Here is a 16,142-nt window from a genome sequence, read left to right as displayed (position 1 = left end):
ATGTTCGAGGCAAGTTTTTTTTTTTTACGCAGAGGGTAGTGGGTGCCTAGAACTCGCTGCCGGACGAGGTGGTGGAAGCAGGGACGATAGTGACGTTTAAGGGGCATCTTGACAAATACATGAATAGGGTGGGAATAGAGGGATACGGACACCGGAAGTGTAGAAGATTTTACTTTAGATGGGCAGCATTGTCGGCGCAGGCTTGGAGGGCAGAAGGGCCTGTTCCTGTGCTGTACTTTTCTTTGTTCTTAGTTGTTTTTACTGTTTTCATAAAATTTCACAATTCTATCCAGTTTGTAATCTCAAAATAACTGGTAAAAAGCCCAGAATGAGTTGAAACAAAATTGAATGTACTTATTCACCCTACATTAGTGTCACTGATAAACACATTGTCAGTTACATGGCATTAAACATACTTATAGGCGGCATGGTGGCATAGTCCTCACGGCGCCGAGGACTTGGGTGCGATTCCAGCCCCGGTTAATGTCCGTGTGGCGTTTGCACATTCTCCCAGTGTCTGCGTGGGTTCCACCCCCACAACCCAAAAAGATCAGCAGGGTAGGTGGATTGGCCATGTTAAATTGCCCCTTAACTGGGGGGAAAAATAATTGAGTACTCTAAATTTATTTTTTTAAAACATACTTAGAAAATAGAATATTCTACAACTCATTGTGACATCATAGGAAATGTGTTGCATCAGTTAAAATGCACTGTATTCTAATTGAACATTTGATGCATCATATTGTCGAATTCATTCCTTTCTCTTTTGTGTTCCCCAAAGGAAAGCACTTGTGTTGAAAGCACAGAATCAGATCACAGAATCCTACCGACTTCTACAAAAGTTATTGGACCATTGTCAGAAAAAAAAGTCTATCGAAATGTTGATAAAGTAAGTTGGAAAGGAATACACTTGAATGATTGATTCTAAATGGACTGATTTTTCATTTAAGGGACAAGAATCGGCATGGGGTTCTAGTTACAGATCCTGACTTCACGTGGCATGTTATAGACACGCCCAAACAATTTAAAAAGTGGATGGCAATCAAAAGCAGGTATGGTTAACAAACTCCCAATGCTGGGGGGCCAATGGGAGGCCGCCAGCACTCGCAGATCAGCAGACTCATCGGCTGAGCTGCTGATCTGAAGATGGAGACAACAACGGAGAAGGCCAGGTAAGTTTTCTAAAACAGGGTCCAGGTCATTGTGGGCTGCCTGTATTGCCGACCTCAATCCCGGTTCAGCAGGAACTGGTCCTTAGTAGACCTCTTAATTAAATTAATTTGTCAACTCAAGCTGACATCTTTGAAAATGGCTTAGGGTCAGGACCTTGGTAGGAAACCAGGACAACGGACAGTGATGCCAAATTGCGGATTGCATTCCTTCAAACCAGATGCTGACCTCGATTGAAAATTTGGCCCTCGGTGTCACCACAGAGTAGGCTTGAGTAACATTTCATTGTGATAAAACAGTATGCTCTCTTTTTAGTTTTCTACATCTGAAACAAATTTGTGTGTCTCCGTTAAAAATTCATGATTGCAACCACAACTTTTTAAATTGTCATTGCCAGATACACCATTTGTAAGGAATAGCTTGACGGTGATTGTCTTCAAGTTTTAACTTGTGCTTTTTAAAAAAAAAGCTGGAAATAATATTACAATTGTAAATGATGACGCTTGATTACAAAGCAAATAACTCAACAAAAGTCTAAAAATATGACTTTTTGGGGCAGCACGGTGGCGCATTGGTTAGCATTGCTGCCTCACGGCGCCGAGGTCCCAGTTCAATCCCGGCTCTGGGTCACTGTCTGTATGAAGTTTGCACATACTCCCCGTGTTTGCCTGGGTTTCGCCCCCACAACTCAAAGGTCTGCAGGGTAGGTGGATTGGCCACGCTAAATTGCCCCTTAATTGGATAAAATTAATTGGGTACTCTAAATTTATAAAAGGGGAAAAAATGTGACCTTTCAACTGATAAGTTTAACACAATTTTAACTGATTCATATCAAACTGACGACTAGTGAAGAAAAAAATAAATTATATAGAAGATAACAATTGTTAATGTACAATTAAAGAAGGTTTATCGGTGCACAGTAAACTAATATCAAACCTGAAGGAAGCTGAATACTGAAACCTGGTAAACTAGCTACCAATTTTTAAAAAACATAATTTCAGTAATGAAGTGCAGCCATCCAGAATATCACTGTACCAATACCCTAAACAAGCAAACCATTTTATTTTCCTTTTATTTAGGAAAGTCAGCGGGGATTTTGTAAAGGCAAATGGTGTTTAACTAACAAGTTGTTTGAGGTAACAATGTTTGCTAATGATGTTAGTGTGGTTGGCAGATATGGACTTTCAAAAGATGTTTGATAAAAGTGCCACATAATAGTGACAGAAAAGTTGAAGCCAATGGGATAAAAGGGACAGTGGTGGCCTAGATATGAAGTTGGTTGACTGACAGGAAATAGAGGTAGATGGTTGTCTTTCGGACTGGAGGAAAATATACAGTGAAGTTTCCTAGGATCACTGCTTTTCTTGGGTGTACAGGGCATAATGAAGTGGTTAGCACTGTTGCTTCGCAGCGCCAAGGACATGGGTTTGATTCCTGGCTTGGGTCACTGTCTGTGCGGAGTCTGCATGTTCTCCCCGTGTCTGCGTGGGTTTCCTCCGGGTGCTCCGGTTTCCTCCCACAAGTCCCGAAAGACATGCTTGTTAGGGGAATTGGACATTCTGAATTCTTAATGTACCCGAACGGGCGATTATGGTATTTTCACAGTAACTTCATTGCAGTGTTAATGTAAGCCTACTTGTGACAATAATAAAGATTATTATAAGATTAATACAATTTCAAAATTTGCAGATGAATCAATGCTTGGAAATATTATGAATCATGAGGAGGATACTGATAGGACTTCAAAAAGATATAGACAGGCAGGTGGAATGGGGGGGATATGTGGCAGATGAAACTTAATGCAGTGAAATGTGAAGTGATGCGTTTTGATAAGAAGGAGGCAAGGCAATATAAACTAAAAGGCTTAATTCTTAAGAAGTGCAGGAATAGATAGACTGGGGGTCAATTTGTAAAAATCATTGGAGGTGGCAGAGTGGTTCAGAAAATGGTTAAAAAGGCATATGAAATTCTTGGCTTTATAAAGAGGCAGAGTACAAAAACAATGAAGTTATGATGAACCTTTATAGAACTGGTTTGGCCTCAACGAGTATTGTGTCCAATTCTGTACACCGCAGTTTAGAAAGGATGTGACCAGTTTCAGGAGGGTGCAGAAAAGATTTATGAGAATGGTTCCAGGAATGAGGGACTTCAGTTACCAGAATAGATTGCAGAAGCTAGGGCGGTTCTCTGTAGAGAAGGTTGAGTGGAAATTTGATGGAGTTCAGAATCATGAAGGTTCAAGACAGATGGAAAGAAACCTTTGACAGGTTGAAAACATTTAGGTGATATGGCGAAAAGAATTCTTACACAGCGAGTGGTTAGAATCTGGAATGAGAGGGTGGTGGTGGCAGATTCAGTTGTTGCTTTCAACAAAAATTGGGTAAGCAACTGAAGATTTGGAGAAAAAAAAGTTGCAGGGTTATGAGGTAAGGACATGGCAGTGGAACTAGCCGAACAGCACTTCTAGAGAACCGGCACAGACAGAACAGGCTGAATGGTTGCAGCACAGAAGGAGGTTATTCTATGATGCTAAGTGGGTTATTAGAACTAAGCCCAGCTTATCCTCACCTGACTTCCACACAAGAGCACTTCTGACAGGGTACCAAAGCAGGAATACTGCGTGACATAACCGCCCTAACTTAACACACTGAAGCCACTTGCAGCACCTTAACTGCTATTCTGAAAAGTGCCAAATTTAGCAGAAGCCAGTCATTATACCTTGAACTCTTTATCAGTATGGTTTGGCTTCTCGCTGCATTAAACATTTGAGCCCTGGGGACAATTGGTGCGGCTAAAATTGATCAGTACTTTGCTATAGATATCTCAGACATATCACATAAAATTCCTGATTGAGGATGTCCACTTATCCCATCTTAGTTCTTCCATCCAGAAAGACCCTACATATCCTCCCTTCCCCAATGTAGGATTGAATTTGTTTCCTAAATGATTCTAGAATTTCTTTGCCTTGACTACTCTACCTAGAAGTCCATTCGATGTGTTGGTCAGTCTATGTGTCAAACAGAATTTCCTGATAGCTGTTGGACAGCTTTCTTATTCTAATTCATTTAGTTTCTTTAAATACCAGAACACACACACACACCCAGTTGTAGCAATGCAGGATCAAGTCTTTGTTGAGATATCATACCTCACAATTTAGTATGTGTGCTCAGGTCATTATTGACACATACCTCACAATCCAACATTCACGCTTCACAATTCCAGTATGATTACAGCATACAAAGTCTCACTCGCACTTCCTACACTCATTCAACTTTTTATCTCTAAATTCCATCCATTCTACCAATAAATCATAGTAAATCAAAAATACTTACAAGTGACATCAAAACACCATGAATGCAACAAGCAGGCACTTGAAGTCTTCTCAGTCTCTCCTAATAATTTTATTACTGTGACATTATTGTTCTCACAAATTCTTCTGATAATTTTATTATCATAAACACAAGTGACCTGATTTCTGACCTGATGAGTACGAGCAGCCTTCTAAATAATAATCTTTTATAATACTCTTTATTGTCACAAGTAATGTACAATCACAGAGTACATTAACACTGCAATGAATTTACTGTGAAAAGCTCCTAGCTGCCACATTCTGGCGCATGTTCAGGTACACCGAGGGAGAATTCAGAATGTCCAAATTACCTAACAGCACGTCTTTCGGGACTTGTGGGAGGAAACCGGAGCACCCAAAGGAAACCCACGCAGACACAGGGAGAATGTGCCGACTCCGCACAGACAGTGACCCAAGCCGGGAATCGAACCTGGGACCCTGGAGCTGTGAAGCAACAGTGCTAACCACTGTGCTACCGTGCTTCTGATCTGTGACGACACATTTGTCTTAAACCCATGCTGAGCAGAAAGTTGTTTTAACTCATTCTGTGTTGGTCCCAAGGACAGCCCAAGATATTGAGATTCTTGGGCAATGTAACTTTTCATTCCCATAAAATCAATCTTAAATTTACTCCACAACTTTTCCCTATTCATAGTTACAATAATCTATTCTGATATTGTGTGGGATCAGAATCAGTTCGTAAGCATTTGTCATAAGGGACGGGTAAAGCATATCACCGGAACAGACAACTGATTTATCATGTTTTCTAGCTCAATCTCACAGTAGTATGTAGTACCTCATGCCTTTGGGCGATGCCAATGCCAGATTCTTGCATGTGCTACAATAAATTGCATGCTTACATGTTGAATAATACCAACGGATATTAAAGACAACAAAAGTGAAATAAGACCCTAAGTACCCAGAGAGCAATTGCCATAGCACAAGAGAAAGAAAGGAAATATTTGAGATAAAGATGAAACAACTTGGTGGTGATCAAATATACTGCAGGTCAGGTGCTTTATGTGGAGATAAGGGGGCTGCAGTTTAGATGTAAAAGCACACCCACTTGTAGCATTATTGTCAGAAGTCTGAAAGGTGGCTGCTTGTTCCTCAGCTGAGATCTATCTGGAAAAGAAGGGAAACTTGAAATTATCTTCTCGTTCATCAAAAAAATATATATTTTTTAAAATCAAAAGTGTGACATTACAGGGAGGATTGGAGCTGCTTGGACGGTGAGTATTGTAGCTTCAATCCCCTTTAGCACTGCATTACATTTATAATGTTATTAGTTAAACTCCATAACATAACTCCGATAATTGTTGAGTAATAGTTATAAACTTGAGACCTAATTAGTTAAATACATTAAAATAAATATGACAGGGCAGGTGATGTGTTACAGCTGTAATATGTGGGAGCTGGCAAATATTGTGATCCATGGTAACCACATGTGCATTAAATGTCTGCAGCTTGAGGAACCTCAGCTCAGAGTTGATGAGCTGGATTCAGCTTCGGACACTGCAATACATCACTGAGGGGGGAAAATCACCTGGACACTTTGAACTCTGAAGTAATAACCACACTTAGGCTAGGTTTGTCAGATTTGGTCCCTAAGTCAGGGACAGGGTGCTGTGACAAGAGGTAAGTATGGGGATCAAAAAGGTAGCAATGGAGGAGGCTCAGCCCTTACATTTGTCCAACAGTTTCAATGTTCTTGCAGCTTGATTGAATGAGAGCATGGACTGCAGGGATGATGAGCAAACTGGTCACAGCATTGTGGTAAAAGTAAAAATATTTGTAGTTGTAGTAGGGACCAGCATAGTTAGGTAGATTGGTACTGTTCTCTACAGCTGATAGCATGATTTTTGAAGGCTGTGTTGCTTGCCCTGTGCCAGGGTTAAGGACATTTCCTCAAGCCAGGAGAGGAACTTGGAGTGGGAGGGAAAGAATCCAGTTGTCATGGTCCATATGGATACCAACAACCTAGGTAGGACTGAGAAATAGGTTTAGTTGAGGGATAATGAGCAGCTAGAGACAAAATTTAAAAGCAGAACCAAAAAGATATTAATCTTTGGCTTGCTATCTGATCCACAATAAGTTGGCATAGAGTAAATAAGCTCAGAGTTGAATGATAAAGTAAATATATATTTTTTTTAGAATTCTTATTTTGGAGGCTGAGCTTTTCTGGCGTTCCTCATGTCATGCAGTGGCAGTTCCTTTACTTCTAAAAGCGTTGGCTCTGAGCCGTGAATATCACTTGGAGTATCTCACCTCGGAAGCCATCTTACATTTGGCATTTTCACAGGTGAGCTATGCTACAAATGTTAGTGTGACCAATTGTAAAGCTTACTGTATATACTCCAGTACGAGACAAGAAATGTATGTCCAAAAGAGAGAATGCTGGAAAACTTCAGGTCTGACAGCATCTATAAGGAGAGAAAAGAGCTAATGTTTCTAGTTCAGATGACCGTTGTCAAAGCTGGACTCGAAACGTTAGCTCTTTTCTCTCCTTACAGATGCTGCCAGTGCTGCTAAGATTTTCCAGCATTTTTTCTTTTGGTTTCAGATTCCAGCATCCGCAATAATTTGCTTTTATTAAGATTTGATCCCTAAGTCAGGGACAGGGTGCTGTGATAAGAGGCAAGTATGGGGATCCAGTATGTCCCTGTTTTGGTCTTTATTTAGAGGTGTCCTCTATTATTTTTAAATTTAGAGTGCCCAATTCATTTTTTCCAATTAAGGGGCAATTTAGTGTGGCCAATCCACCTAGCCTGCACATCTTTGGGTTGTGGGGGCGTAACCCACGCAGACACTGGGAGAATGTGCAAACTCCACTCGGACAGTGACTCAGAGCTGGGATCGAACCTGGGACCTCAATGCCGTGGGACAGCAGTGCTAACCACTGTGCCACCGTGCTGCCCTAGAGGAGCCCACTATAAGGATATTTCTTCCTTCCTGATTCCCTCCCATTGAAGCAATTTTGCTAATAATAACAGACCCAACACCACCTACTACCATACCAGTGGTTCCTAAGGGCTGTTGCTCCACTTCACTCATACGGTGCTGTTATGTTAAATATAAACAACTTTCTTATTGAACTTCAGTCCAAACATCCATCTTTCAATGAAAATGTTTTAAATGTACTGTAGGAACCAAGAAAGCGATGTAACTTAAACATCATTGCCAGGGGTGTGCACAAACATAATAATTACAACATGCACATTGAGCTTATTTTCCCCACAAATGTTAGTTTGCTTCCAGTGTTCCCATATCCTTTTATTTACTTTAAGCCTCCTTTCCTTCAATTATCTTTCTAACCTATACTTAAATGTTTGCATTGTCCTTGCTTCAATCATAGCCTCTGCGTTTTAAAAAATAAGGGTGAGATCTTCCAGCTGTTCACACGAGCGGGATCTTCCAGCCCCGCCCTGGCACACTCCCACCATGGGTTTCCCAGCAACGTGGGGTGGATTAAATGGGAAATCCCATTAACAGCAGGGGAACCAGAAGATCCCGCTGACTGCCAACGGCGGACTGGCTCCTGTGGCAGAGAAACACGCTGTTGGAAGACAAGAGAATCTCACCCAATGTTTCTCCTCTCTTTTCTCAGACCCTTGCATTTAATCTTATGTTAATGCCCCTTTATTCTAAACCAACGACTGGAAGCAGTCTGTTTCGATCTGCACTGCTTCATCACTTCATAATTTTAAACACCTCCAAATTACCCCATAATCTTTGGGGAGGCGGTGGCGTAGTGGTATTGTCACTCCACTGGTAAGCCAGAGACCCGGGGTAATGCTCTGGGTTCCCAGGTTCAAATCCCATTATGGCAGATAGTGAAATTTGAATTCAATAAAAATCTGATGTTGACCACAAAATCAATGCCGATTGTCATAAAAAACCATCTGGTATACTAATGTTCTTCAGGGATGGAAATCTGCCATTGTTGTCCGCACAGCAATGCGGTTGACTCTTGTCCCCTTCTGAAATGGCCTAGCAAGCCACTCTGTTCACGGGCAATTAGGGATAGGCAACAAATGCTGGCCCAGCCGGCGATGCCCACATCCCAAGACCAAATTTTAAAAATCATCTCTAGCCTAATAAAATTAGTACCAAATCTTGGTTTGTGCTTGTATTTTCTTCTACCAGGCAGCAACCTAATGAAGAAATATTATAAACTTGCCTTTGCTTCAAATTGATAAACTGGTCTTCGATTTTCTATAGATTCACCTTTACATCTTGACATCTGTCATCTATACCTCATTTACATAAAACCAGTAGTTATTTTATGGACTTATCCACCCGAGGTGCTGCTTTTAAGATTCAAAACGTACCACTACTCGTTGAATGACGCCTATTCAAAAGAAAAGAATGGAGAAAAAAACCTGGATAACAGCAATGTGACTGTTGAGGAGTTTCACAACTGTTCAACTATAGTATACCTCACTCCCCTAACTCACCAGATGACACTCGGAGTTCCAGATCAAGATCGTTATTCAAGCTACAGCAGGAGAACTTGTTTACCAACTCATGGCCCACCGTTTGTATTTTGACAATTTTCTGCATCTGTGGGCGATGTGTAGAGACATTGTCTCGTCACCTCCCCAGTCTGTGGCAAAACCAAGTTCAACTTTCTCAGCACTCATTGCCAGTGTGAAATCTGGATTTCTGAAACTAATCTCACGATTAATCCTCCTCTGCGAGATCGTGGTTTCTCACCACAGTCCCTGGGAGGTCCCCCTCACTCTCACGGTCGCCTGGCCGCTTGGTATGGATCCTCGTTTTACGCAACCGCTGATCTGGTCTGACAGTGCACAGATGAAGAGTATCATCAAACAATAGTTAATACTTTCCAAAGCTAGCCTGAGCAGATCCCATCGTCATCAGCATTTGTTGAGGGCATTTCACAGCTATTCAGTTATAGTGTTTCTCACTCCCTCACTCCCCTAACTGTCCAGGTGACACTGAGTTCCAGTTCAAGATCTTTATTCAAGCTATTGCAGGGGAACTTGTTTATCAACCCCCTCAGACTGACCATTTTAGTGAAAACAGACTTTTTAAACTTAAACCCTATATTGCACAAAATACATGATTTCATGAAGTAGAATTTTATACAGTATTGCACTGTTGCTGTACCGTTTCAATATTTATCTTTCTGACCAATGTTTTTCAGTCAGTTTGATTTCAAATCCAATATTTTCGATTCTGAAAGCTTATCACAGAATCTTTACAGTGCAGAAGGAGGCTATGCAGCCCACGGAGTCTGCACCAGCTCTCTGCCGAATCCCACTCCCCTGCCTTATGCCTGTAATTCGGCACATTTTTTTCTTTTCAGATAACAACCAATTCCTTTTGAATACCTCAATTGAACCTGCGTCGAACCACCCTTGTGAGTGAGAAACATTTTCCTCACATTATTTTTTGCCATTTATTTTGAATCTGTGCCCTCTAGCTCTTCATCCTCTCAAGTGGGTGCAGTTTTTCACTATCTATCCTGTCCATACTCCTCAGAATCGTGAATATCTCTTATCAAGTCTCCTCTAAACCACCTTTTCTCCAAGGAAAGCAGTCTCAACCCCTCCAATCTATCCTCATAGCTACAATTCTTTAACCTTGGAATCATTGTTTTTTTTTGCATTTAGTGTACCCAATTCATTTTTTCCAATTAAGGGGCAATTTAGCGTGGCCAATCAACCTAACCTGCACATCTTTGGGTTGTGGGGACGAAACCCACGCAAACATGGGGAGATTGTGCAAACTCCACACGGACAGTGACCCAGAGCCGGGATCGAACCTGGGACCTCGGCACCGTATGGCAACAGGGCTAACCCGCTGCACCACCTTGCTGCCCTCGAATCATGGTTAATCTCCTCTGTACTCTCTCCACTGTCTTCACATCCTTTCTCCCAAGTATGGTTGCCAGAACTGGATATGGTACCCCAAACAAGGCCTAACTAGTGCCTTATACAAGTTCAACATAATTTCCTTGCTTTTGTACTCAGTGCCCCTAATAATAAAACCCAAGATACGTTGTGCTTTATTAACTGCTCTCTCAACATATCCTGCCATCTTCAATGACTTATGTTCGTTTCCATCAAGGTCCCTCATTTCCTGCACCCCCTTTGGAGTTTCCCCCTTTATTTTATACAACCCCTCCATATTCTTCCTGCTAAAATGATTCACCTCACACTTCTAAACTGAACTTTGTCTGCCACAAGTTCAAGACTATCTTCATTCCTGTTGACATTTCCAATCTTCGCATCTGCAAATTTTGAAATCATGTCTTGAACACCACAGTCAAGGTCATTGATATATATCAGGAAGAGCAAAAGTCCCAATACGGACCTCTGAGGAACTCAACTACAAACCTTCCTCCAATCTGAAAAACAACCATTTAAAATCACTTTGTTTCCTGTCACTCAGTCAATTGTATCCAAGTGCCCACTTTCCCTTTTATTCCATGAGCTAGACGTTTGCTCACAAGTCTGTCATGTGGCACTGTATCAAATGCCTTTTGAAAATACATATACACGTCAACAGCATTGCCCTTATCAACCTTCTCTGTTACCTCTTCAAAACCTCCAGCAAGTTAGTAATATAAATTAAAATGCAATATAAAACATTTTTCTATATAAAATTGCTAACTTGATTGCTTTGTCAGAATTGTTATAATGTTTGAAGTAAATTATCTAAATGGGAGTACCTGAAAGCAATATTCCACTGAATTGCATCTTCCTAAACAGATTTAAATTTAAACCAAAATTAAAATATGATCCAGCAAACAATATGGCAGTAATTTCTGATCAAACTCGTGCCCTTAATGAACTAGAAAAATATATTAATTCATTTTTGCATGGCGCTGTGCACAGTCAAGTTCAAATGTATAGAGGAATTGAGTGTGAGGATCAACGGGGAAGAAATAGGAGAGATTCATTTTTATATTCCCCTTCCCATCAGAACAGCAGAAACAGGATTGTTTCGCAGTTGCAATACAAGAAGATAAAGGGTAAGGCTGGAGAGATTTAACCAGTAAATAGATTTCCAAGTGAAGATACATGAGGAAAATTAGGATAGAGATAGAAAGTATGTTCAAGCCATAGCTAAAAAATAGGAAACAGTAGGCATGGGAAGCAAATTTGTATGGGGTTTGGAAATTGAAAATCTGTTGCTTGTTTTAGATAGGTGGTAGAAAAGCTTGGGATTAAGATCTATATATTGGCGGCATGGTGGCACAGTAGTTAGCACTGTTGCCTCACAGCACCACTGCTGACTGTGTGGAGTTTGCCCGTTCTACCCATGTCTGTGTGGGTTTCCTCCCACAGTCCAAGATGTGCAGGTTAGGTGGATTGGCCATGCTAAATTGCCCCTTAGGTGGAGTTGTAGGAATGGGACGGGGGGGGGGGGGGGGGGGGGGGGGGAATTAGGGTGGTCTTTCGAAGGGTCAGTGCAGACTCGATGGACCAAATGGCCTCCTTCTGCACTGTAGGGATTCTATGATTCTATGAAAGCTGATGCTGGAATGGGTACACTAAAAGAGACCCATGGCAGAAAATAAATATAAAATAAATTACATACAGAATAAGATTGAGGAAAAGAAAACATGCAAAAATAGTGAACTTATCTGAAAACTTTAGAAACAAAGAAAGACAGAACTTAAACTTAACTACTGTTTCACCGAGCATTAGGAGGACTGAACGGTAAATTTATACATTGTGACACAGGAAGTGCATACCAGGTGTGATACTTTTAACAGTTTTCGCTAATAACCTCTTTTTTTCGCTTCAAAAAACTCAACCAAATTGTATCTTTCTACTAGCTGCTACTTGGAATTCCAGAGCAAGCTTTGAATGTGCTCCATATGGCGATCGAACCCATTCTGGCTAATGGAACAGTCTTGGATCGAGGGCGTGCTATGTTGTTGTTGGCAAAATGTCAAGTTGCTTCTGCAGCTTCTTGCCCTGCTCAAGAAAAAGCTGAAGGTAAATGCTTGAAACTTTTGATCAGCGCTGTATACTTTGCAAGGATTGCAGTAATGTTTCAAACTGTCAACATAAGAGTTTTCTCAAATCTTACTCAGGATCTATTAGGTCCAATATATATTCTTATTAATATCTGCCATGAGAAGACATTTCAAAACATTCCGCAGACTATCACTTTAAAAATTGAAAGTTTCTCAGACAAGTATTTGGTGAATAGACAGGCTATTTTAAAATTAGTTTCAACAGCATATTTTAAATCATACAGCACCTTAGAACACAAATAAGGCTGTTGTATCATTCTTACTAGTGTACTGCGAGTCAGATGTGTTTCCAATAAACATTGTATTTCCATTGAGACTTCCATATTGGACTATATATTTATAATATATTTGATAGGAAGAACAAGGAGATAAAAATAAAATGCACAATTATAAAAGTTGCAGAAGCAGAGAGACCTAGGGATAAATGTGCACAAATTGATGAAGGCAGCAGGGCAGATTAAGAATGTGATTTTATAAAGCATACCATATCTGCGCTTCATAAATAGAGTTGGAGAATACAAAAGCAAGAAAGTTATGAACCTTTATAAAACATTGGAATTTTCAATTCGATACATGTACAGACTGAGTTTCTCTAAGATTCTCAAATTCCTGCTTTGAATCTCAACAAAAGCTTGTCAGTTAGCTAGTCCCTGGTGCATTCTCTATGGCAATGCTTCAACCCATCAGAGCCCACTTGCCAACCAATTAGAACTCTCTTCTCATGCAGTATAAATTGTTGTTCCCTTTACTATTGCTATTCTTGTGAACTTTCCTGTTGAGTGCAAGACAAAAAGCTTCAACATTTTGTCTCTTTTTTCAGTCCTAAATTGAAGATGACTGTAGGTCTTTAAAATAATGTTGCTTTCCACACTTTCTAAAATCTAACTTTGTTTTTTAAGCTTTCGAATCAGCAATTGAAAATCTGAATGAAGCCAAGATATATTTTGAAAAAGCAGACTGCGGTGAGCGGATCAGAGAAGTCCTTTACTTACAGGCAAGGCTGTTCAACACTCTTGGAAAGACAAAAGAAAGAAATAAATGTGCCATGATGTTCCGCCAACTACACCAGGAGCTGCCAACCTATGGAGTGCCTCTTCTTTCATAGCATATGATGCATTTTAATGCAACAACTTAATATAAAGGAACATTTTTACAGTAAACCTTAATATCAAGCTTTATACAGTGGAAGATAAAGTATTCTTGATTTGACTTTGAAATAAGAAAATATCAAATTAAGTTTTTAAATAAAGAATTGACACCATCGTGTTAGCTAATTAGTTTGTATTGTCAGTCAGTAGTTAGATGCTTGGTAGGACGAAGGACATGCAGTAAACCGAGTATATTTACTAAGCAAATTACAGAATCTCGACAAACTACAGCACACCGAACCCGTGACTGAAAATACTGCAGCTTCTTGATTAAAAAACATCACTTTTCCCATAAAATCCAGTGAGTGCAGGATACGTTTATATAATACAAATTGATTATTTCTCTGAAGAAATTATACAATGTGCATGAAATGAATCCCAATCACTTAAGCAGTCTGGTCTTCAGGCGTGATTGATAGGGAATTATCCTATCAGCTCTGGTCTAGCCAGGACTTGCCTCACTATACTTAACCATAAAGTAACTGTTCATATGAATTTTAAATTGTTACTGGATTACTGTTTTAATTTATGCAAAGATCAGAACCTCAGTCTGGTGTGAAACTGTGTCTTTAGTTCTACAAAATCTGTAGCCCTGATGAGATTTTTGCTAACAGAATTAACATATAAACTTTTCTAAAATATAATTAAGGGATTCTAATAGTCCACAAATGAAGATGGATTGTTTTACAATAAAAGGCACCAGTTTATGGTGATTTTGAAAGGTACACTCCACAAATTCACCACTGGTTTAGGACTGATAAATAAATGGGCAGCCATTTAATTTTCATACAAGTATTCCAAACCTTTAATTCATTCAGAGGATGTGGTGTCCTGGCAACGCTGGGACTTATTGCCAATCCATAATTGCCCTGAGAAGGTGGTGGTGAGCTGTTTTCTTGCAACTTGAGTGGCATGCTAGCCCATTTCAGAGGACAGTGACAGATAGATCAAATTGGGTGTGGATGACCGATTTCCTTCCCTGAAAGACAGCAGCAAACCAGATGGGTTTCTACAACAATTTGGTAGTGTCACGGTCATCCTAACTGATGCTTACTTTATATTCCTTATTTATTTAATTGGATTTAAATTCACCAGCTACTGTCGTGGGATCTGAATGCCGGAATGTGGCGACTAGTGGCTTTTCACAATAACTTCATTGCAGTGTTAATGTAAGCCTACTTGTGACAAAGATTATTATTATTTCCTTTAGTCCAGGCCTCTGGGTTACCAATCTAGAAGCATAACCACTGTGCTATTGTACCACCACCACTGCCAACCCCCCAAAATTTTTCAAAATATAAAACGTTCACTGTTTAAGAATTCACAATAAATGGACTCCATTGTGAAGATGTATTGGAACAAGGTTATCAACAGATCTGTAACATTGTGCATTAAAATCAATGCATTGGGTGTTCCATTGAAAACTCATAGTAAGTACGCATATAAGTAGCACTGAGGAATGTTTTAATGTTACAGCAGATGTGCTGCATGACACACAGCTGCTATTATAATATGAGAGAAAAATGTGTTCTGATTAAAAACCGGTTGCAGCATGTTTTGGGCTGTATAAACTTTAGAAAGTGCATTAAATTGAAGGTGAAAGGCAAAGAGCTTTCATGTGAATGTTTGTTTTGTTTCCAAAATCCTATTGGATTTTTAAGCCAATTTTTAAATTAACCTATGTTTTGTTGACAGACAAGTTAATAATTGCTTACACATGTAAGAAAGAGAGTTTGTTACTTAATGTTATTTTTCAAAAAGAATCAGTTGAATTTTGGGATCCATCTTGAAATGAACTTGGTTGTCTCACCTGTATTTTGTTGATGACTAGAAAAGATCAATGCTAATGAGCTATTCCTGTGAAATTGAAATTCAAGATTCTAAAATTAATGAGCTGGATGAGGGACAAGAAATAAACGTGCAAATAAAAAAGCAGTCAGGAAGTTTATCTCATTTTTAATTTAATTGTTCCTACCGATGATTTTGAATTATTCTTGTATTCCATCTTGACTTTTGTTACCCTATTCTTAACCTCTTATTTCTTTATAGTCTTACAATTAGAAAGCAAAAAATATTTTGCATTCATAGTGTTTTTCATCACTCAAAACATCCAAACATTTTCCAGCCAATTAAGTACTTCTGAGGTGTAGTGTAGTCACTGTTGTAATGTAGGATATATTGTAATGTTATTAAACACACCAGCTTTTTACATCCTACTTGTGGTTTATTCTTGTATTAAGCTGACCCAAGAAAAGGATTTTTAAAAATCTATTCAGTTACAACAACAATATTAAATGCGATACAAGTATGCAAAATAGAAAATTGTGAATAAAAGTAAGATTTATGGTTTATTTGCATCAGTCTTCATTCAGGGAAAATGTTACAAAGATGTTTGGACACCGATCCCGGCCCCAGGTCGCTGTTTGTGTGGAGTTTTCACATTCAACCCATGTCTGCG

General features: G+C 39.6%; 1 protein-coding gene across 6 annotated transcripts in view; it reads left to right on the top strand.

Annotated features, from left to right (window-relative positions):
• anapc5 (anaphase promoting complex subunit 5) overlaps positions 1-15,900 on the top strand; it is a 70,025-nt gene extending 54,125 nt beyond the window's left edge. For 5 of the 6 annotated variants that reach the window (XM_072495138.1, XM_072495135.1, XM_072495137.1 and 2 more), the window contains 4 exons: positions 782-889; positions 6,674-6,821; positions 12,333-12,495; positions 13,436-15,900. In XM_072495138.1, coding sequence (XP_072351239.1) covers positions 782-889; positions 6,674-6,821; positions 12,333-12,495; positions 13,436-13,641 — 625 coding nt within the window. In that variant the 3' untranslated portion in view covers positions 13,642-15,900. The remainder of the gene's footprint in view (positions 1-781; positions 890-6,673; positions 6,822-12,332; positions 12,496-13,435) is intronic. The other variant, XR_011940008.1, reaches the window with a different exon arrangement.
• The last annotated feature ends 242 nt before the right edge of the window (positions 15,901-16,142 follow it).

This window comes from Scyliorhinus torazame, chromosome 1 (genome assembly GCF_047496885.1).
Source record: "Scyliorhinus torazame isolate Kashiwa2021f chromosome 1, sScyTor2.1, whole genome shotgun sequence".
Classification (NCBI taxonomy): Eukaryota; Metazoa; Chordata; class Chondrichthyes; order Carcharhiniformes; family Scyliorhinidae; genus Scyliorhinus; species Scyliorhinus torazame.
Note: the sequence above shows the minus strand (reverse complement) of the source record. Positions and strands in the feature narration are given on the sequence as shown.